Source organism: Musa acuminata, chromosome BXJ2-6 (assembly GCF_036884655.1).
Source record: "Musa acuminata AAA Group cultivar baxijiao chromosome BXJ2-6, Cavendish_Baxijiao_AAA, whole genome shotgun sequence".
Classification (NCBI taxonomy): Eukaryota; Viridiplantae; Streptophyta; class Magnoliopsida; order Zingiberales; family Musaceae; genus Musa; species Musa acuminata.
This window is the reverse complement of record NC_088343.1, coordinates 41,758,395-41,781,148: the sequence shown is the minus strand read 5'-3', so window position 1 is coordinate 41,781,148 and position 22,754 is coordinate 41,758,395. Positions and strand designations below refer to the sequence as shown.

The 22,754-nt window shown below is 39.1% G+C and overlaps 3 protein-coding genes across 5 annotated transcripts; 1 reads left to right on the top strand and 2 right to left on the bottom strand.

Annotated features, from left to right (window-relative positions):
- Positions 1–1,303: 1,303 nt before the first annotated feature.
- On the bottom strand, positions 1,304–3,858 carry LOC103989546 (glycosyltransferase BC10). 2 transcript variants are annotated; one of them, XM_009408421.3, is made up of 3 exons: positions 3,639–3,858; positions 2,420–3,574; positions 1,304–1,712 (listed from the first exon to the last, which is right to left on the bottom strand). In XM_009408421.3, the coding sequence occupies exon 2, from the start codon at positions 3,557–3,559 to the stop codon at positions 2,480–2,482; it is 1,080 nt and encodes a 359-aa protein (XP_009406696.2). In that variant the 5' UTR covers positions 3,560–3,574; positions 3,639–3,858; the 3' UTR covers positions 1,304–1,712; positions 2,420–2,479. The 2 variants fall into 2 exon arrangements, with proteins under 2 accessions (XP_009406696.2, XP_009406695.2); XM_009408420.3 differs by having other exon boundaries at positions 2,420–3,858.
- Positions 3,859–5,681: 1,823 nt separating this feature from the next.
- LOC103989545 (uncharacterized) lies at positions 5,682–12,599 on the top strand. 2 transcript variants are annotated; one of them, XM_009408419.3, is made up of 9 exons: positions 5,682–5,839; positions 7,130–7,380; positions 9,288–9,402; positions 9,527–9,604; positions 9,692–9,815; positions 9,920–10,926; positions 11,183–11,304; positions 11,926–12,015; positions 12,246–12,599. In XM_009408419.3, the coding sequence occupies exons 1-9, from the start codon at positions 5,804–5,806 to the stop codon at positions 12,352–12,354; spliced, it is 1,932 nt and encodes a 643-aa protein (XP_009406694.2). In that variant the 5' UTR covers positions 5,682–5,803; the 3' UTR covers positions 12,355–12,599. The 2 variants fall into 2 exon arrangements, with proteins under 2 accessions (XP_009406694.2, XP_009406693.2); XM_009408418.3 differs by having other exon boundaries at positions 9,518–9,604.
- A 795-nt stretch (positions 12,600–13,394) lies between these two features.
- Positions 13,395–17,345, bottom strand: LOC103989544 (uncharacterized). The gene is made up of 4 exons (XM_009408417.3): positions 16,783–17,345; positions 15,957–16,115; positions 14,990–15,670; positions 13,395–14,673 (listed from the first exon to the last, which is right to left on the bottom strand). The coding sequence occupies exons 1-4, from the start codon at positions 17,086–17,088 to the stop codon at positions 13,609–13,611; spliced, it is 2,211 nt and encodes a 736-aa protein (XP_009406692.2). The 5' UTR covers positions 17,089–17,345; the 3' UTR covers positions 13,395–13,608.
- Positions 17,346–22,754: the final 5,409 nt, after the last annotated feature.

Below are 22,754 nucleotides of genomic sequence, written 5' to 3'. Positions count from 1 at the left end.
GAAGACCAGCTAAAATGCTATTTAGAATGAAGTTGATGCATTGGCTAAAAGCTTACTCTTCTGCTGTTCTTCAACTCCAATATTTAGATGATAAACCTGCATCAGTAAGAAATATTTATTTATCCACTACTCCAATAGTTAAAAGTAGATCTAGTGATCATGAGAGCTGGTTTAATCATTTTATCTTTTACTATTACAATGCACCTCCACACATTAAACCTGCATGCATATCTTACTTAAGGAGGTGATTTTTACTACAATAAATCTAATTTCCAAAGATAGAGTTAACTTTCTCTAGATTCTATAAAATGTTTACTTTATCTTCAAGTGCATAGTACATGGAGAGTTCCTCCACATGTAATTAACCTAGGAAATAATTTTTTAAAATATTTTTCACAACAACAATCTTCAAAAAATAAAATTCACATTTAAAGCACATCATGAGAAAAGTAAAGTCAATTATTGGGTTAAAACAAGGTTGTTTGTTGAGTTTTAACATAACCAATAGCCATAATGTGACCAATAAAAGAAAATTCATCACATTATTCAAAAGCACCTATATACAATTTGCCAAGAGAGAATGCAGAGTGCATTGCAAAAGAAAATACAAGACTGTGTTGCTATAAACACATTTACATGTCACACAAATGGCATGGTAAAAGGCATAAAATAAAAGAGAAATTTGTTTCCTGCTCATTTCCAGTTTACCCATCAATTTATCAGTCTAAATGAGTGGCACTTACCCCCTATATTTTGTGTGAGCCAGAGTAAATTAATGAGGAACAAGATCAGATAGACGAAAAGCACAAATAAAAGGAGGTAGAAAAAACTACCACACTCATACACACATTGTGAAGTCAGGAGGTAGAGGTTCCTCCCCCACACCAAAGTCACTTGACACTTCTGTCCTGTGAGGAGACAAACAAGGCACAAATAATGCAGACTGGAAATAAGGATGGCAGAATAAAGTAAAGTGAAAAAAATTTGCAAAGAGAAGTTTTGACTATTGAACCATTACCAACATCTCATTGAAAAGAAAAGAAAAGAAAAGAAAAGAGAGCATACTTCAAGTCCCAGTGGCTAAGTATTCGGGCTTTGCTAAAGATAAAAAGGAAGAGAAAGGAGGATGATTCCCCTTTGACTTAGCACACTCTTTTGTTAAAGAGCAACAAAAAGAAAAATAAGCACACACATTTAGAATATGAAAGTAAGAATGGTAGGGCCTTGCTAAAGATTAAAAAGAAGAGAAAAGAAGATGATTTCCTGTTTACTTTGCCGACTCATTTGTGAAGAAGCAACAACAAGAAAAGGAAACACACTTGGAATATGAAAGGAAGAACAGATGTAAGGTATTCTAACAATTGTCTTCTACAAAGAAAAAAGCCTCAATCATTAACTTTGCATAATCCTGAGACTGAGAACATGATCTTAGAAGGGAGGATTAACCCAGTTTTGATATCAAAACCGATGCTAAAAATTTACAATTATTATTGACAGTTACAGATACTATTGACAGTTACAGATACTACAAAGGGATGGCATTCTATCGGATGCATTGGATAATGATGCTAATCACTAATGTGGATGTCTCACATAAGCCATCTTCATCCTTCAGTCTAACCAGAAGCATCACTGCCAGGTGATGAAGATGGGTGTTCACAAATGAAGAGGAAAAAGATGGATCAGCTTTAGCCATTTACTCTCATCAATCTCTGCAGATAATAAGAACACAGAAAAAGGAAGTCAAAATGCATGACCAAATCATCAAACTGAACAAAAGTGCTCAAAAGAAAAACTCTTAAGTAAAGAATCTAGCCATTTTAAAACAATGCTGAGAACTTCAGAAAAAAGCACCGACTCTCATGGTTCTAGTTTGTATCTTATAAACAATGAAATCCACCGGCAAGTAGAGTTTCTCTGGAGGATGGACTCTAATCACATCATATAGGTCTAAGGTCCTGAACAACGAACATCAACAATAATACAAGATAGTGGGGGTCTAATCTTCAAACATTTCATTTTCATTCATATCTACCAGTATCACCATTTTAACTAGAATTCAGGTCATAAAAAAATTTTGGTGATCTCTCTGGCTGTCTAAAATTTCAAAAAGCCATAGAAACACTGATTTCCGCAGCAAATTTTGTTATAATTTTTGTCTTGCGGCCAAAACAGATGAAGATCTATTCTAATGACAGAACACCCTCAAATGTGCACATCCAATTCTAGCAATGTAGTGACGGTAAGTAATAGTACAACCTCCAAACATACTTCCTGCTCAAAGTTGTACTAGGTTTAGCAATATCTAATCTGGGCTTCTACCCAAGCACCAAAAATTGCTCCTTGACACAACCATCAAAAGACTCAATAAAGTTCACAAAAGAATGATTTTTAACGAAAGAGGAGATTGCTTCCATACCTCATACATTTGCCTCAGCACCAATCCCTAAGCAATAGACCACAGACAGATGTAGAGCGCTCAATCCCGAAAGATAACGCTGTCCGCGAGCTCAACCAGGGGGTCAAGACAGTCTGGCGAGAATTTCCGTGCAAAGAGGTACGAATACGTCGAATTAGACCTCCTCAACTCCTTGATTAGATCACTGGAGATCTCCAGTGGGCGGTAGGTGTGTGGATGGCCACCGACGCTATCAGTCCAGTTCACTCTGGTAAGGGTATAGTGAGAGCACCCCTCGGGGTCCTGCATCTCAAGGAGCGTTGGAAAGTAATGCTCCTCGGGGTAGCAAGAATCCTCTCTGGATTTGAGGCATGGCATCTTGAACTTCTTCCAGAGGCGGCGGTCTCGGACCACCATCGTGGCGTGCCGCCTTGCAAGGATGAAAAACTGAGATCCAACCCGGAACTGGTCGAACGACACTTCAGGAAGCATCGCATTGTCGCCACGAGCGATGTAGCGATCCCACAGCCCGGGTTCGCCAGCGAGGATCTCGATGAAGCTTCGGTATCGGTGGCGGAGGACCGCATCGCCATGGGCGGCCGGCGGAGCACCGGAGTCCGCAAGGACGGCGTCGTAGGTGAAGCGGAAGGAGTGGAGGGGGACGCAATGTTGGGAGAGGAGGGCGAAGAAAGCGTTAGCCGGGTCGTCAAGAAGCGCAGCGGCAAGGAGGCGCCGCGCCGCGGAGATGAGCGTCGGGGACGCTCGCTGCGTGGCCTTAGCCGGGATGAATCGCCCGCTGAAGGAGGGCGTCGGTACGAGCCGGAGGCGGGAGGAGGGATCGGCGTGGACATACACATTGAACAGCCGCTCGTGGCCGCGGAAGAAACGCTCCCAAAGGGGAGCGAACGAGAGGTCGGAGTTGGTGAGGAACATAAACGCAATCTTGGGCGGCGCCGCAGTGCGTCGTCGGATCCCACCGCCCCCGCCGGCGCCGGAGGAGGCGAGGGTGGTGCGGCGGAAGAGCGCGAGGTCGTCCATCTCGTCGCGATCGGGAATGCTCGGCAGCGTCTTCGGCGGCAGGATCCGCGGGGCCAAAACGAAGAGCACCGGCACCGAGACAAGCAGAAGGAACGAGATCACGAACGGCGACGAGAAAATCATCGTCCGCTCTCGATCCTGCTCCAAATTCAGACACGGAACCCTCATCCCAGCAAGCAAGGGAAAAGAGCAAAGATCAAACCTTTAGGGTTCTAAGCAAGCATTTAGAGTGGGAAGCGATCCGGGATCGAAATCTTGGACGAAAAGACAAATGCGAGGCACCGACCGATTCGTCTCACTCCGACTTCCTCCATCCCCGCATCAAAGTCGCCCCTTGGCGCTTAGGATCGGAATAAGAAGACGAGATTTCGTCCGTCGAAGTGTAGAGGAAGAGTAGAGAGTGGATGGAGTGAAGAAGGGTGGAGGTTTCCCATCTCCCATAAATAACTCCTTTTTTTCTTTTCTTTAATCGAAATATATTATCTCATAAGAAAAAAATCTCCTTACGCCTTTGTCGATCACCCGTGCAGGTACCTACGACATCGATCCCAACAAGTGGGTCCCCCATTTAACAACTAGGTAGACGATGAGGTGGTAAGCACAAAATGGGTTAAGAGTAGCTACACATCAAATGGATTCGCGGAGCACGATAAGTTAATCGCGTCCACATCCTTTGTAGATCTTAAGCCGTTGGATTCACCATCAAACGGACTTCACGTGAAACGTGGCGAGCGGTCCACATCCTGCGCTGACCAATCAAGAAAAAGAAAAATAGAACATTATTGAGATGAGGACACGTGTGCACAAAGCAGGTGGGATGGCCGTACTGCGTCTCTCCCGTGGCGGGAGCCGAGCTTTTGCGTTGTTCTAATAAAGAAGACCGAACAGAAGAAGTGTTTCCACTATTTTGTTGCCGTGTTCTGCTTTTTAGCTTACAGTACTGAGGTTCTGTGCAAGGATGCAAGAAATGTTTCGAGCTTTTTGTTGTGACACTGTTTTTGGCACTCCGGAGTTAACCAACAGATGTGCCAAAGCAGATGAAAGCATCAGCACGGATTCATACAGAGAATGAAAGAAGAAGCTAAGACAAATAAAGCAGTGAGAAGAATAGGTGATGAGGACTCGTCAATCAATGGAAGCCACTGATCTCAGTGGCTGCATCTCTTGCTTGAGTAAGAAGTGAGGAAAGAATCACAACCACCGACACCACTCGCATTCTTTTTCAGGCACCAGAAGAGTTGGAGTGCAATGTGGTCTTCAGACGTCCTCCTCTCAAACAAAAGAGAAAACAAAGACAGTGGTGACTGCAGGAGCAATCAACTTTGCCATCAGTCAAAGAAGAGATGACAGAACACATTATGAAGATAGAATCAATTCTGCAACAGATGGATATACACAGATCGCTGCTAATATTTGGCCAACACCGAATGCATAAAACCTGCTCTGCTCTTGCATGTAACAGCAGGGATTAGAGAGTGAATTGTGAAGATGAAGCAGAGGTATGAGGTTGAAAAGTGATCAGAAAAGAAAGCATGAAGGATGATGATGAAGTATATGGGGTATAGATTTTTGTGTAAGCTGTCTCATTTCAGTTGTTCCAAAGCCAACATAAATTATGATTGCTAATTTCCGGTTTCAATTTAAATATTTGAATACCCAATTGTTCTAACTTTTTTTTTTTGTCATAATTCTTAAAAGGACATTTTTAAATGACTAATTAAGGTTTCAACATTTCTATTTTGAGGATCAATGAAGAAGATTTACAACTATATAGATGTAAACATTTAACTTTTATGGGAATAAGAATATTAAACCTAAATTCAGAATCTAAATACAAAAATCTGCCCAACTTAAGGTTAGGAATTTGGAGTATTAATGTCTTATATGATTTGATCAAATCAAGTTTGGATATCATCAGTTCATATTTAAGATAATTTTGAACATAACTTAGGTATTCAATTGGATTTAGAGATAGACTTAGGTATCCTATTTAGGAGTAATTGTATATATATATATATAATTGTACTTAAGGAATGCACATTCATTTCATTTCCAGGCTGGATTGTGTCTCGTACACGTGTTAGACGATGACGCGAAATCTAAAGTCGTTGCTTTCTGAAAGAGCAACATCTGATCCGTAGGTAACTTTTCAACTTCCAATCGTATCCGTCGATCGTTGATCCGACGCTTACGATCTGCGCTAACGTTCACGGTTCTTCGCCTTCGGGAAGTTTCCTCTCGCCCTTCACATCTATCTCTTCCTCCTTTGCCGTCCCGCTGCTTCTCGATTCCGATCCCCCCCTTGTCGCGAACGCCGATTGCCTCCGCGTTCTCCTGTTCCCGGTGGATTACGGCTCCGCTGTGTAGATGTACGGATCGGCGCCCAAGGAGAACGTACACCAGGTTTGTGTTTCTTGATGCTACTTGTGATCCTGATTTGTTTCTCCGGATCAATGCTCTTACCGCTGAATTGACATGTTATTTTTCTCCGGTTGTCGAATGATCGATGAATTTGGCTTGTTACGTAATCTGGTTTTGTCTGCGTTTTGACGAATCTACTGCGGTCTTCGCATGATTTTGTATTTGATTTGAATTGATCGGCAGATAATTTATTCCTTTCTGCGTACGCCTACAGATCAAAATTTCTGGTCAGAATTCATGGTGTTGATGAAGTATTTGTTCTTTTGAGTGATCAGATCCGAGCTTTCTTGGCCTCGATCTGGAATTTAGGTTTATGGATCTTTTTATGGCATTTCAACGAGTCGCATACCCTGATAAACCAAAAAGAGAGATAGAGAGAGCGAGAAAGAGAGAGATAAACTGAAGGGTATAATTAGTTCCAAGATTATTTGGATAGAATTATTGGCAAGGAATTCAGAAATATAATAAGTACATTTTAATTGCCCTCGTGCGTGAAAAAATAGAAAAAAAATATTTTCTTGATTGCAGTGTTTGTTTTTTGTTTTTGATAATAGTTTAGCCTAGTTGATGATAATGTATGTCTTTGGATATATTTACTCTTGAGTCATTTTGTTTGCTCGATTTGACTATAATTACCCTCGTGTGCAAAAATAATAATATTTTTTTTGCAAGAAACTATAGTCATGGTGATCTCTCTCTCTCTCTCTCTCTCTCTCTCTATAATAGTTTGGCCTAGTTGATGATAATGTATAGGATATATTTACTTTGAATCCTTTTGTGTGTTCGATGTGACTATAGAAAATATTTTCGTTTAATGCAGTGCCTATATTAAGGGATGATTTCTTCTATTTGCTTCCAGTCTGAGGGAATTGTTCAGTCTTTTCTTTTCTTATTAAATTATCAGCTTTTGTGGATTCTTCAAAGGTCGTGTCATCAGGATATAAGAACTTTTCATCGATAATTATTATGTTTTCTGCTTTTATTTGAGTCTGTTGGGTTGGCTTGTTTTTGCTGGGAGTTTAAGGTGGCAGGGTTCTTGTGTCAAGTGAACTTTCTTTTTGTGCTTCTAGCTTCTAGGAATCACTTATAGTTAGATTTTCTTTTGAACGGCTTTAAGATTATTTGAAACAGTTTTTGCTCAATAACAGAAGTCTAAGCTATCAAATTTGGAGTCTATTGCCTCACCTATACGTCTCCAGCTCCAATTCTCATCTTGTTCATATACATATCAAACAATGCTAATGATGAATTTTTTGTTCCATGGTCACGCAGAGTACTCATTATAGAACTGAAGATTATGATGAGTATGAAGAGGAATATGATGAGTACGAGGAGGAAGCATCTGAACGTGATGGAGAAGATGAACAGGAAGCTCCAAAACCTACCAAGGAGGAACAAGAATTTCTCAGTGTGAGGGAACAACTAAAGGACAGAATTAGAACAAAACTGAAGAAACAAAATGCCAGGGCTCTAGGTCATTCATCTCAAACTCAGGACAAGAGAAGAACAACCACAAATGCTACGTGAGTAATGCCACATGTTCATCTGCATTCTCTCACTTTTGGTTTGTCTTTAGGAGCAACAAAGTGTTTTTTAATCAATTATAGCTGATCATCATATTCTCCTTTGCTTTTGTGTTTGTTCATATGAGTGGTTAAATTAATCCTTATTGGACAACTGAATCAGGCAGACCAATTCAAATTGACTTCTAGTTTTCCGATCTGCTCAAGACCACATCTATCAAATCCTTATAAAAATTGATCCATTTGGGGATTGGAGTAGTGATCATAACCTAGATCGTGATTGGGTGATCTTTATAACCATGTTTGTATATTATAATGTCATCAAACATACTGTTCTGTCTACCCTGTATTCTCAATTAACAGCAAAAATGTTGATGCATTTACCATTATTGTTTGAGTTACACAATTGATTATAAATGGTTTAATATTTTGGTATCTTGTTAGAGATAAGTGAAAGGTCTGGAGAAATCATTATAGATAAATCCGAACACTTCTTTGTACACATCAGTTTCTTAATGACCTGGAACATTTGTTATAGTTGAACTTTCATCGATAAGGCTATGTCATTATATTATAGCTACAATTTGATGGATTCTTTTATATGATTTTTTCATGACATTCTATGTAAAACATTATAATCAGATTCGGTTATAAACCATATTGTCACGGACTTAGCTGGTTTTGCTTAAATCGTACGATACCCTTGCGTGTTCGTCCGCAAAAGTTAGCCTCCCCAAAACCTCCTGTGGTCCTTTAGGACCTACAAAAGAGAAAACGGATTAAAGAAAGCGTCTTACTCGGGATCCACAAGCGAACATTTCAGAAAACATTTTATAACCAATGCAAATTACAAAAAGACTTCACAAGCTCTGAACGGTTGCACAACAAATGATAAAAAATGATCCACTACAGATCGAAATCTCCCACATGTATCCACATGACACAACTTTTATTTACAAGCCTAAAATGACCATCAAACCCAACTAAATTAGGGTTGTTAAGTCTTCGATCGTCCCTCTATATGCTGTGTAAAGCATGAACAAGCCAAAAGGTACGGACATACATGAGCATTACATTAAACACTCTGTTTATAGTTTTGTCCGTGACAATATGTATGTGCCTATGCTCAAAATTTAGATTGGTTTTTAGTCAGATGCTTATGTGTAGGAACTTTATGTCTCAGCTATCACACAATCATTGATAACACTGTCATGCTGGATATGCAACTTCCTGGTGCTAGCTTTTGATGTACCAATTACCAATTATTAGAAAGATATTTATCTGGTCATTGTTTTATTATTAATCTATGTACCAATTGCCAAAGACATGCTTACTGCCAGCTAGATACTGCATCTTGCCATATGGCAGGCTTAGCTGGACCAGGAATTTGTATATCATAATTTGCACTTCAATTATATCAGTGTTAACATCATAAATGAAACATCCATTGCGAGTTATCAATTATTATATTTCCAGCAACTGAACTCGGTGATATGTGATGAGATTTCTTTATTTTCATTTTCATGGTCTTCTATTTCTTTGTTAATTCATGTGCTTATTTTGCCCGTTCCAAGGATGCAATAAATATAGGTCTGGTCACTGTGGGCAGTGGACATATACTGAACAATATATGATTATTGGTTCTTATTTAGGTTGTGGGCATCATTCCTTAACCTTCAAATTTATTGTGTCTAACCATTTGTTTATTTTAAGGTCAGGTTCCCTGTTGAAGCTTTAGATGCAAGCAAACATATTGTTTTATGTAAATATTATTTAACTAAACTTTTGCGCCTTAACTTAGTAATTCTAGGGAATCAACTCTTTTTTATGATTTTCAATGATTCTTTACTTATTATTTGTTTGCTGGATTGCAAGCTATTTCTATCATCTAAATACTACTTTCACAGATTTGGCTCCTTTTTCGGCCCTTCACAGCCTGTTATTGCTTCAAGAGTTATTGAAGAAAGCCGATCTATTCGAGAAACAAGACATGTTATGACAAACATGTCAAGTTCTGTAGCTGTAAGTATTGTGGCCATTGGTTTTATGTTTTGTCAGCTTTTCGGCTGAACTGCAAAGATTAAGATAATTTTCTTTTCAAAAAGAAGAAAAAGGAAAAAGAAAAAGATAATCCTAGTTTCTGCAGAAGAAAAGGGATGCCACAGCCTCAGCAAGTACTCTATTGACTCAACAGCATCACAAAAAGCCAGCTGTTGTAAATGAGGTGTAAATTATCTTGCCTTAACGTTGTTGCATTCTGTGATGATGTCATTATTTTGGTCTGATTTGTATGCTAAAGTAACTTCTGCAGATAAAGAATAAAGCACAAACACTAAAAGACATGAGGGATTATTCTTTTCTACTGTCTGATGATACTGATTTTCCTACTGCAAAAGAGCAGCCTGCAACCAGGAGTGTTTCTGCACCGAAGTCTGGTATGTTTGTCTTTTAAAATACAATTATTTAGAGATTGACTTGTATAGGTTTAAGCATTTTTGGTCATAGAGGAAGCTTATACAGGTTTCTGGTCCTGTGGAAGATGGCCGGTATGCTCAAACATCGCTGAAGAGCCAATTGCCAATGAACCAGCCTGCTAAATTGGTCTCTGTTGCCAATGGATTGAGGAACCCAGATTCAAGAAAACAGAATATTCAGAGCAATACTGGGTTTGCAAAGGAAGCTCCACTCAACCGACCACTGCCAGCTTCAACTGATTCTCAGAAAGTCTTGAGTGGTGCTGTTGGAAATGGTTCCAGCAAGCCCATGGGGACCAATCCCTCTCAGCGTATTGTCGGAAATGGTTCCAGCAAGCCTATGGGGACCAATCCCTCTCAGCGTGTTGTCGGAAATGGTTCCAGCAAGCCTATGGGGACCAATCCCTCTCAGCGTGTTGTTGGAAATGGTTCCAGCAAGCCTATGGGGACCAATCCCTCTCAGCGTGTTGTTGGAAATGGTTCCAGCAAGCCTATGGTGACTAATCCCTCTCAGCGTTTTGTCGGAAATGGTTCCAGCAAGCCTATGGTGACTAATCCCTCTCAGCGTGTTGTCGGAAATGGTTCTAGTAGGCCTGTGGTGACTAATCCCTCTCAGCGTGTTGTCGGAAACGGTTCTAGTAGGCCTGTGGTAACCAATCCCTCTCAGCGTGTTGTCGGAAATGGTTCTAGTAGGCCTGTGGTAACTAATCCCTCTCAGCGTGTTGTCGGAAATGGTTCTAGTAGGCCTGTGGTGACTAATCCCTCTCAGCGTGTTGTCGGAAATGGTTCCAGTAGGCCTATGGTGACTAATCCCTCTCAGCGTGTTGTCGGAAATGGCTCCAGCAAGCCTATGGGGAATAGTTCTTCACAGCGGAAGGTCCCTATTCAGGCAGCAGGTGCAAATAAGCCACTCAGCAAGGTTGTAAATGATCCTTATTTGAAGAAGGATATTTCAGCTGCAAAGCCACATTCTTCTGCTCTGAAGCATTACCCAGAAAAGAAAAGATTAACTCAAGGACTAGATCAAGTGAAAACAACAGTGAAACAGTCGATGCTTCCCTCAAAATCTCAGGTCTGGATCTCTTTAGTTACTGTTACACTATAATAAATACATGCCAGAAGTGAAGGATAAAAGAATGACTGGTTACTAGACAAAACAGTGTGCTTACTATGCTTAAAACCTGATTGGTCATGTAATCAACTGTGCTCACTCTCTTGGCAATACATGTGTGCCTACATGTTTGTCGGGGTTAAGGATTTATTTCAGCACTAGTTTACACATAGCCTTTATGACTTCATTCCTGACATTGAATTCTAATTTGATGAAGCCTATTAAGCAAAGCTTTTCACATGGCAACCTTGACAATCGATTAAAGAGAAGACCTTCTGGAAGGAATTTGAGTGATGAGGAAGATGTTGATTATCGCAGTCTCATCAGGGGAATGTTCGGGTACATATTTCTAACACAAACTTTTAGATGCTTTCATTATTTCTTGCTGCAGGCTTTTGTCCTTGTTCTGAAGGTTGCAATTGTTCATTGGATATCACTATCTAGTTTAATAACCAATATTTATTTCTTCATAGAAGATAACTTCTGTAGATTTAAAATTGGATTTAGTATTAATTTGTCATGGTAGATAAACCTGCTAAATCTTATTTACAAATGAGAAACTTAGAAAGTACGACGTAAGTATCTCAAATTCCTGTTTATGGCTGAATTTTGCATATAATTGTTTGAAGGTGCCATCATAGCCTTTTGGTAAGATGTTGATAGTTGACAGCAAGATTTCGATATCAAAACCCATCCCCGCCTTGAATATCATTACTCATATTTCAAAAATTGACGGTTCCAACACAGTCTACGAGTAATAAATCATGGTAACAATACCATGTTCCGGAGGTTGGATCCTGCCTTAACATAATATTAACTGTTCTTGCTAAACGAAAAGAAAAAAAGAAAAGAGTATAAAAAGGGAACAATTTTGCTGTATGTTTTTACCATGGTTTTAGTTGAGAAGCCCTTGAAGGTTTCTGGTCTATGATGTTAAAGTTCTTTGATCTTGTTATGCAGGTACAATCCTAATAAGTATGCAGGGATGGATGAGGACGACAGTGACATGGAAGTTGGTTTTGATGTAATACAGAAAGAAGAGCGAATTAGGTATAGCTAATTTTTTTAATCATCCTATTCTACTCTTTGGGACCCGGGACCATCTTGAGCTAAACTTGCACAAAGAATCTGGTGATATTTTTCCCATTGGGTTTAGGGTTTAAAGATGCAGTGTCATTAGACTTGTTCATAATCTGAATCATAATTTGACTCACTTTTTAAATATCACTTTTCCCAATTTTTTCTTTTCATTTTCTGACTTTGTTGTCACCCATCTACAGTTCCAAGATTGCCAGGAAGGAGGACGAAGAGCAGCTTCGCCTCATCGAGGAAGAAGAGGAGCGCGAGAGACAGATGAGGAGACGAATGAAGAAGAAACCAAAACATTAGCCAAGTCGTCCGCAGGGTTGGAAATTTTCTTCCGGCTTTTCTTTTCGATGATTGCCAGAATACTGAGTGCTCTGAAAGCAATGATACACAGAAAGAACAAAGGTCAATCTCTTCACTGTTCTTCTTTTGGATGCTAATTCTCATTCTTAGAAGATAGATCAGTTTTAAGGCTGACTCAATCATCATGTGTGATGCACCTGATTTTTTTTTCCTTCTAATTGATTATTGTTTATAATCTTTGCTTATCTCTCCGTGTTCTTTGGGGTTTCTACATATTTATCTGACCAGTATGCATATATATATATGTATATGTATATGTAATTTGTTAATCTTTATTTAGATAAGGCAGGTTAACAATCCTTAAGTCATGGTTAAGGAAAAATAAAATATTTTTATTATCATGAATGGTTTTTAAAGTATGTTACTATCAATTTAGAGTTTGTAATGTGTCAGAAATTAGACAATATTTAGAGAGGCAAATACGATATGTAATTCTCGTGCCAAGCAAAAAAGAGAGGCATCAAAGGCGTCACTCGATTTGAAGGACAGTAAAAGATTGAAGTCAGACCACCTGTTTTTCGTGTTTAATGTTTGATTTGACGAGCGGCGTGATGGTCAACAATATCGGTCTATGATACGGCCGAACCCACTCCTCCCACCTTGAGCAATTCCATTCCATTCTGGTCTTTTCTTGGTTGGAAGAACATCAGGTCGACTATTTCGATCGATCGGTTCGTGGAGTTCTCAAGTTCAGTCGGATCGTGATAATTCGAGTCAGCAACGAGTAAACAGGTAGGGGAATTTGTTGGAAGACATGGATGGACGAGCAGCCTACACCGAAATCGAAGGTGAAGGTGGATTCCACTATGGACTTTGTGAGGAGTCCTTTTAGGTCAGATTACGTCCACCTCTTCCTTTCTTCGTCCATTTTTTTTTGTTGCATTGTGCCGAAGGAAATGGAGCTCTCCACCATTTGGTTTTGGGTTGTCATCTTCCTTAGTGGGTTTATCACACACTCCATTAGCAACCACTCAAACAAATCAACAAACAGCAGCAATTCATATGTTTAAACCGAGGATCGGAGAATGAAGAGAGATTAAACACTTTGGAGGAACAAAACTCGTTAAAGATGCAGAATGAAGCCCCCTATGGCCAGAGGTTAAAAGATGAGCTATTTTTGGGCACCTTTGTTACCCTTCCTTTCAAATAGAAAGAGAGAAACAGCTATGCCTGAGTTAATCACGCTCCAATGTCTTACACGACCACTACCGCCGTTGACAGGTTAAAATCTACTGCTGGCTCCGCCGGCCAGGAGTAATCAGAAATGGCCTCCGTTGCTGGCCACACTGCAGCAAAGTTAGCATCAGTTGATGACTCGGTGTAATGGAATTCGATCTGGAGTCGGTGATGCAGAGGAGTCGAAGACATTCGCCCTTTCCTGATATCGCCCTGCAGTTCTCTGATTGGTATTGCGGCCAAGAAGTTCTTGATGTACTCCATGCATGACTCCTTCCCCCGGCACAGAAGATTCCCCTCTGTGGGATCCGTTTCCTTTTCCTTCTCTCCTGTTGTACTCATCGTGGTCTCACTGCTGGCAGTCTCACCCTCTGCAGGAATTTTATGAATGGTTGTGCTCTCATCAAACTTCAGGATGTAAGCTTGGTGGCATCCTTCGTACAGCCTCTCGCCGAGTGTGTCGATTATATAGTAGGCATCTGGTTCGACCATGAGGACGAAGAAATGATCGTTCCAGCTTACTATATAGATCTGAGGGCTTTCAATGCTTGAGCGGTCTGACCGAGCTTGGCTGATCTCATCCCAAACGCTGTCAAACGACATGGCTCCATGCAGGAATTCAAAGTCACTGTTGCCATCAATATCTTCAGGATGAAAGAATCCAATGAATGACTTCCTTGGAACAACACAGAGTGGGCGAATCTTTGCTTGAAGGACTGTTTCGAGGTCAAAATGCTTGTCGGGAAAATGTTCCCGGAATGTTTGGTTCTCACAGAGATTTCTCCATTCAAGAGATCCTTCTCGGATGAGGCTGTCAAACTGGGACTTGATGGGCATCATATGGTGGTTCTTCTGAAACCAATCAGCAAGGACAGCGACTAAGGCCGTGCAAGCACTCTCGCCGGCAGCTCGCTCACTCCTCTGGTCGATGGATGCAAAGAATACCTGGGTGGCAAGCTTCATATGCCCATCACGGCTCAGAAGCTCCTTCAACTCCCACTTGCCTATCTCAAAGTTATCATCACCAAATTCAGACATTGATGATGAGCAGTTCCGAGCACTATCATCATCTTCCTTGTATCTCTGAAAGAAAAACCATAGCAGAGTTCTTAATTCTCCACTTGAATATTTCACAAGTAGTCACCGATAAAACTTGCAAGCATCTTTCAGATAGATAATCGGCACATTGTAATTAAATCAGCAAGGAAAATTAATTTGTCTGTTTGACAGCCAAAGGAATTTGAGATAATAAATAATTTGAAGGATCACTATGAACAGAAGAGTAATTCCAAGGATCAATCAATTTTTTCGACTGCATGACACATTTAGTTTCCATCACCCAATAACGAGCTTAATAGAAGTCATGTAGAAGAAACAAGCATGTAGCAAGAAAGCGTACCCCTGCAAACAGAGATTCATCAGAGGAGCTCAGCATCCTACGATCGTAGTCGATGTCATCCCCTCCCTCTTCTGCATATGCTTTCTTGAGCAAAGGCTCCCCTTTAAGCTTAGGAGATCTAAAACTTAACTTCCTTTTTTTCCAAGGAAGAATTTTCCTTTTTAAAGAATGCGGCATAGACTGCTGAGCATCAGTTGACATTGCGTCCTCTAAATGAGAACAACCTACATCAGATCTTCGGTGACTGTAGTAAATCAAATTATCATTCCTCATGCCCGAGTAAAATGAGGCCCCAACATAGTTAGCAGATGCTAGAGTACCATAACTGAATGACTTCCTGACATTACTATCCTCGTTGCTGTCCTCGACATCTTCTTCATCAATGTTGTCATCAAGAGAGTCTGTGTCGAACGAGTATGCATTTTCGGCATTATCACTCCTAGCAGAGAACCTCCCCTCACTAGAATCATCATCTTGGGATGTTCTTTTAGACTTGAGAGTTGACATAAGATCTGTTAAAATTTTCACCTTCCGCAATCCTGCTTTGAGAGCAGAAGGTTCATCTTTCCCAGAAGGAAGAAAATACCCAGAGGAAGGGGGCTCCAAAGCAGGCAGTATAGGCTGTGGCATTGTGGCTGATGAGTTTTGTGAAGATCTCAACTCCAATAAACTGAGAGCCACCTGAAACATAAAAAAATTGAATTCACAATCTGGAATTTCCAGGTAGAAATCACAACAACAAAAATAAGTGAACAATCACAAAGCATGGAAGACACTGTGGTGAAGCTGTTGGCAAGATATGTTATGACACTTAATAATCTGAAACAATATGATATCAGATTCTAGAATAAGATTGGAGAGACACAAACAGTTAGGTGAACCAATTTCGGTAACATTATTATCAGATAATCCAAAAGAAATCATAAGGCAATTAAATTCTAGCACAGAAAAACTCAGTTTAACTTACATGAATTGATGGACGATGATGATTAGAAGCAACTCCCGAAAGTATCAACGGAAGGTTTATTTCGATTTTATCTTCAGCTGCAGGTACAACAAACTCTGCTAGGTTCAGCAAAGCCGTTCCTAGAACAGATTCCTTGTTCTTGGGTCCTTGGTTCAAGCCCTAAAACAAGGATAAATAAAGCTTTAGTAAAAGGGCGAGAAGTGAAGAAGAAGATGCCGAATAGGAAAAGAAGTCCATATGTTATTTATAGATTAGTAAAGGAAATCAGTCATCATATATCTTTAGTTTTTCCACATGAACAGTACAAATGTTATTCATCACATCACTTAGTTAAGAACGTTGATTTATTCAACAATGGTCTGTCATGCCAATTTATCGCACCAAATCTTCCAAAGATGAGGTTCCATATATCCAACATCAAGTTATCATTCCTCATTATTATTCTTACCCTATCAACCAAAAAATGACAATATTACTAACATGGTGAAAAAAAAATGGAATAGGAAAATATAACTATTATTCTTCCCCTAACAGGATGATGGCATCTTCTAAATTGCACCAACAAAACAGGCCAATAATTTTAAATTATACCTTAAAATAAATACTAATTCTTATGAACTTTTTAATCCTACAAAAAGAGAACACTAAAGCTAAGTTTGGTATAAGAAAGAACGCATTTAATAAATAGTCGCTTATTGACCTAAGAACGAAGTCTTTCACAAAACCCTAAAAACCAGATTTTTATCAGATAACAACGAGATAGGAACGTAGAAGATGAGATAAAGACACGGAAATCATGGCCTGAACGGAGCCAAATCCAACTCACATTGAGCACGCGAAACGCGATCTCCCAAGGATGGAAAGCATTCTCCCGGTGCGCCGTCAGCGTGCACGCCGTCTCGAACTCCTCGTTCCAATCCACTACCCCGCCTTCCCCCACCGCCTCATTCCTCGTCCGGTTCCGCCTCACCGTCCTCCTCAGCGAACTCAGCGCTGCCTTCGCCCCCTTCCACGTTACCTCCGCCACCACCGCCGCCGCCCCATCGACGCTCACCCCTTCGATCCTCCGCACGACCAGCCTCACCTGGAACTTCCTAGTCAACAGCGGCTGCCACGGCCTCCAAAGGACCATCCCCACTGCCGATCCGACCGTTTCTCCGCCAAGGCCTCACAACCAGAGCCGCCCACTGAAGCCCGACTTTGGAGGCCAAGGAAGCGCAGCGGGTCGCCGGAAAAACGGCGAATCACCACCAAAAGGAGCCCAGAAACCTCGCAAGATACCAGTTTTATGGATGAGATCGAGATGAGACGCAGAAATCGGGCAAAATTCGAAGAAAGATAGAGGTTTGAGAGGATTCGAGAGGCAGAGAAGAACAGCGAATTCACGAAGCGAGGCGAAATAAATAGAGGGCGTTAACGAATCAACGACCGCCGTTTCATCTAACGAGCAAATAACAGACGATAGCGGCAAACTTAACGGCTATCTCCGTTACGTTTGTGAAATCTCCGGACAATCTACAGCTGTCAAGGGGTATTTTAGGAATAAAAATAAATTTTTGGATAGAATTAGTTGTGTTCCAAATTTAAATACATTATCTATTTAAAATAAAATTTCAAATATGCTATTGAAATTTTGGATTCCTTTATTACAAATATTCCGTGATTTTATTGTATTAAAAATCACTGAAAAATATATCATTTTATTGTATTAAAAATTTTCAAACAATAAACTATTATAGATCTTAGTATATGTATCTCGGTACTAAATTTCAATTCAATATCGACTTTTATACATAGATATATACCATCCAATATATAGATATATCGATATAATGCATACCGATCAATATTTGTATATCCATATTCATCATTCTCGGCATCCATCAAAATATTCTAATTTCTAAAATTAATTATTTTATTTTTACTCATGTGTTGGCTACAATTTTTTTTTTTGTATTTTATATTTGGTTGCATAAATTAGAGGTGTTTTGATTTATTTTAAAAGCAAAAAAAATAAAGAATTACTGCAATGCTGCTTGCTCAAGTTTGCTTGAGTATTATCTCCTACATTTAGGAAGCAATAATGGGTAATCATAAATGACAGAATTGGTGACCAGCTATATACCCCAACCATGATGAACAGGCAATTGATTGTTTAGGAAGCAAAGCCTTCATCAGGTTGTTTCCTTCCATTTCTAGAGAAAAAATGGTTGCAAGAAATTAACAAGGAGTAGTTTTACATGATTGACACAGGTAAAGGTTAGCAATATTATAATCTGTCTAGAGAGCATCAGCAGAATAACATATAATGCAGCAAGTTGGTTGTCATTGGATTTCTCATCTCCTTTTGTATCCATCCATAGATCCTTCCTCCTTTATAAATCATTTCTTAATTAAATGGCATGAAATTATCTTCATTCAACAGAACAGTCATTTGAAGCTACTGGTTTTGATTTCTAGTACTATGTCCAAACTAGTTCTAGCCTAAATTGATCATTGGTCTGAGCTATATCGACTATCATGTGTTGTGTTGATGTACGGATACATATCGAGTCTTAAAGAAAAATAGAAAATAAAAAAAACTCTATATTGATCCATACAATATTGATAGAGATTGATAATTAATAGATTATTTAAAATTAATTCTTATTTAATGTATCATTAACAACAATCATATAAATATATATATTTCAATGGTGATGAGTTGCTTTTGGTTTCTGAAAAGATAATAGTGAACATGATTCCAACCAATAGTTTGGTGAGATGGTGTGGGGATAACTGGCCTCATCTTCCCTATTAGTCATGTGAACCATATATTTGGTCCAGCTACTAAATCTTGGTCTCTTTGCAGCAAAGTGGAGGCAGGTAGTAAAAATGTTGTCATACATGGAGTCTTATGCATCAGAAATAAATAATCACAACTTGACAACCAGAGACTCTTTCTTGTACAGTAACTTGGGGCAACCTTCATTTGAGGAAGGTCCCATTTGCTGTAGTGGGTTAGTCACCACCAAAAGCTATCTTTAGAATAGTCGACTAGTTTTGAGGAAAGCATGCTGTGGCTGCATCACTTTTTGAAGTCATAGAGCACAAGGAAATAATGATCAGAATCTGTAGAATTCTTAGGTTGAGTAGACCAACATTAAACATGTCTCACCATCTTTTCTTTTGTTGGAAACCAATAAAATCTCAGGAGTAAACAGTTGTAAACAATTTTAGATGTTAGGAGATTGGTATGGGCAATACCAATCTTCCAAAACAATGATAAAATAAGTTGATCATAAATCACAATAAGAAACATTATCAGAATAAAAAAATAAATCGAAGAATATTTTTTCGATCGCAAACGATTAGAGAAACGAAGCTACAAACGATTAGGAGAAGTGTGGGTGTTTGTTTGGATCCAAAGCTCTCTCCATCAGTTGTATCGCCTCAAGATTCGTGTTATTGGATGATCCTCAGAAGCCGACAACATTTAGAATTGGAGCTAGGCCATGTCGTCTCGGAAATTCAGATTGTTGATCGATCTCTTGACTAACACTAAAGAAACTCATTTACAATTCTGTCAATGATACAGTTACTGATCTGGTGCAATCTGGGTGTACAAGCTACTGAGAAGGCATTCATTCTTTGGATAAAGAGATGCAGCTGGAAGTGTAAAATGGTTTTGATTGAATGCTGTTGTTGGAGTAAAACAGAAGCAAATAGTTGTGCAGCATGAAATTTGATGATGTTGTGGCATGCATGGTAAAAGCAATTTACTCTATTATTATTTCTTGTAAATATATTGTGTCAGATGTGCCAGATTTCCACTTGGTGGAGCACCCACAGCCACCAATGGTGGAAACTGGACATAGCCCTGCAGAACAAAAGAGGAGATACTGAAAGTAATTGATGACTGCTTGGGTGCTCAAACATTCCTGGTTTTGATATGGTGAGGACTGTACAGAACAGAACACCTCCTTTTAGCAGTTAACTTTGGAAAGTTTCAGACAAATGCACAGTGCCAAAGGATGAAATAAAGATATTTGATTCAGAAGATTGTGAAAACTGAGCACAGAGTTGAAGGTTGTGCCCAATTACTTGCATTCTTCAATTCCTAAAGAAGAAGATGCTCATAAATTCACAGCAAAACTTCAAACTACACACCAGGAGCTAAGATTTGTATACAGAAGCTGAAGATGATGAACTGCTTCACCATGGAGAAATCCAGCTTGAAGATTCAGAATTGTTAACTTGCAAGAAGATGACTTATTCAACTAGTTTTTATGTCCAAATTGCAGTTTCATAGCGATTTCACATTAGTTGATTTTGCATTCTGATTAAAGATTGGCAAGTGCATGCTTATCTTTTTCCATACCATGCTTGGGAGCTAAATGCAACTGATTGAACCTAAACCATGATTTGGTTACCTTCTTTTTTCTCCTTCATATTGACATTCCTTTATGTTAAAAAAGTTTCATGAAATTAGTAGCTGCTACAGTAAAATCTAATAGAAATCTGATGGTGATAATAGCCTCAAGCAATGAAACCTTCGACGTATGAGTATGCAACGATAATTTCAAATTGAGTGTAATCTAAAAATCAACTGAAGATTGGTATGGAATGAATTCTCAAAATCAAATTATGTAACCATAACTTTTTCTTGTTGATAAAAACAGCACTGTCACAGGTGAGGAGAAACAAACAACCATAAGAGACAAAAGAAAAGAAGACATCATCTTCTTCTTCTTCAAGATGTACATAAAAACTTTGGCTTACCTATGTTTTATGTTTATATAACTGTTGGACACCGAAGATAGCCCTTCTATGGATTAGGCACAAGCCAACTCATGAAAGCGATTTGATCAATTACCGACTTATCGGTCTTGATGAGGACAATTGTGAAGCCATATTTACATAGGGCCAGAAACTAAAAAGATAGCTCATCTCCAATAATCACCAACAGAATCACAGTTCATGGGGATTCAGCTTTGTTCTGGTTTGATTGATCCAATGCCATTTTCCTCAAAGTGAATATGGATTCCTCAAAGAAGTTACATATGAAAGTGATTCTATCTACTCTTGTTTTCTTGCTCTCATTGTCATTTTTTACAACATAAGAAAGGTTTGATAATAAGGCACTAATGTTATTTATTGATTCTAGTTCTGAAATAAACTTTTTTTAAAGGAAAAACAGAAACTAAAACTCGACATAACTCCTTTTTAAATTTTTCTATGAATACATTATCATTGTTTATTTTGGATATCCAAGACCGGTTAGGTAATTACAAATTCAAATCACAGGTGTTGCAAGGATTAGCTAATGTAGTGAGATTAGAAAGAATGAAAAATCAAAATGAGAGTAATATATTTATATTGATAAGATTTTGGAGGACAAAAATAGAATGTGCTTTCTATGTCATACATTGAAAATTTGTTTTCAGAAACCAATAAAAGGAAATCCAGAGACAGAACAAAGCCATGGACAAAAGACAGCCACAAAGCCAAAGTGCTAGTGGGCAGCACAAAGATCCAAAATAGTTGATAACATGATAGAACATCAATTCAACCAATCTCAATAAATTGATACCACATGCTCACAAAGAAACAAACATCCATGGAAGTCCACAAGACATAAAGAAGATGGAAAGCATCACATCCAAGCTGAGAGGATCAATTTCTATTGATAACATTTAATACCTTAACTTTCCAAGAGCCCATGCATGGGAGCTTTTGGACCTATAACATTTGATGTCTCACTTTGTCAAAGAGTAGACTTACAGAATATGACACTACAATGATATCCAAGTAGGTTTTTCTACCTGTTTCTGATGTAGAACAATCGCCTGCATGATGAATCAAAACAACTCAACTAGGAGAGCATTCTACAAGCAGATGCACCAGGTTTGAACTTTCAGCTACTGTCTTTGTTGGGAACTGCACAGTGAACACAGGACTACACTATAGTGGTCTCTGTCCTCTTGTGCTTTATGTTGTTGTCATGTGGGCACAGAGATCTTCTTTGTCAAAAGAGCACAGGGGAAAGGATGAAACTTGCATCAAGTCTGGACCTCTGGAATGAGGAGGGGAGGCCTAATGGAGGAAATGATGGCTGCTTTTTGATCCCTCACGGGGCTCACTTGAATGAGAATCAACATGATCGTGGAGGAAAGAGTTGAAGGTGTTGCAGGTCCACACAATTGTCTTGACCTTGGTGATCGAAGGCCCCATCTTTCTTTTTGACCCATGATGAGGCCAAAGAACTCTGATCCAGTCTATAGCCATGCATTTTGATTGATTTATAGGTTGAATTTGGTGAAAGGACATCACTGTATCAAGTTTGGGACAAAAGCATTTCTAAGATGAATAGGAGAATCAACCACTAGGCTAAAGTATAATTGATACTGCAGCATGCTCATCTGATCTTTTTCAGAGGTGTATTCTTGCTCATTGTATACAATTTATTTAAGTTGATAGAAATGTACAGCAGATTTTATGGAACCTTTTCTGAGATAACCAATTCATTGAGACTAAAACTCACTTACATAGTTCAGCATTAACACTTAGATCATGATGTTCTATGAACGAATAAAGGCTGATATTTGTCAAGGAAATGTAATTTACCAAGTAGCAGAGAAGGTTCAGATTGAGAAAAAGGGAATGGTTGTATGGAGTGAATCATGAATGACATAACAACTGCTTATGTTAAGAATAAGAAGACATCAATCTGAAAAGAAAATGATTATGTTAATAAGAAGATATCAGTCAGTATATTCCACCTAATCTTCTCCATAAGGAGAATTGCACAACTCAAGC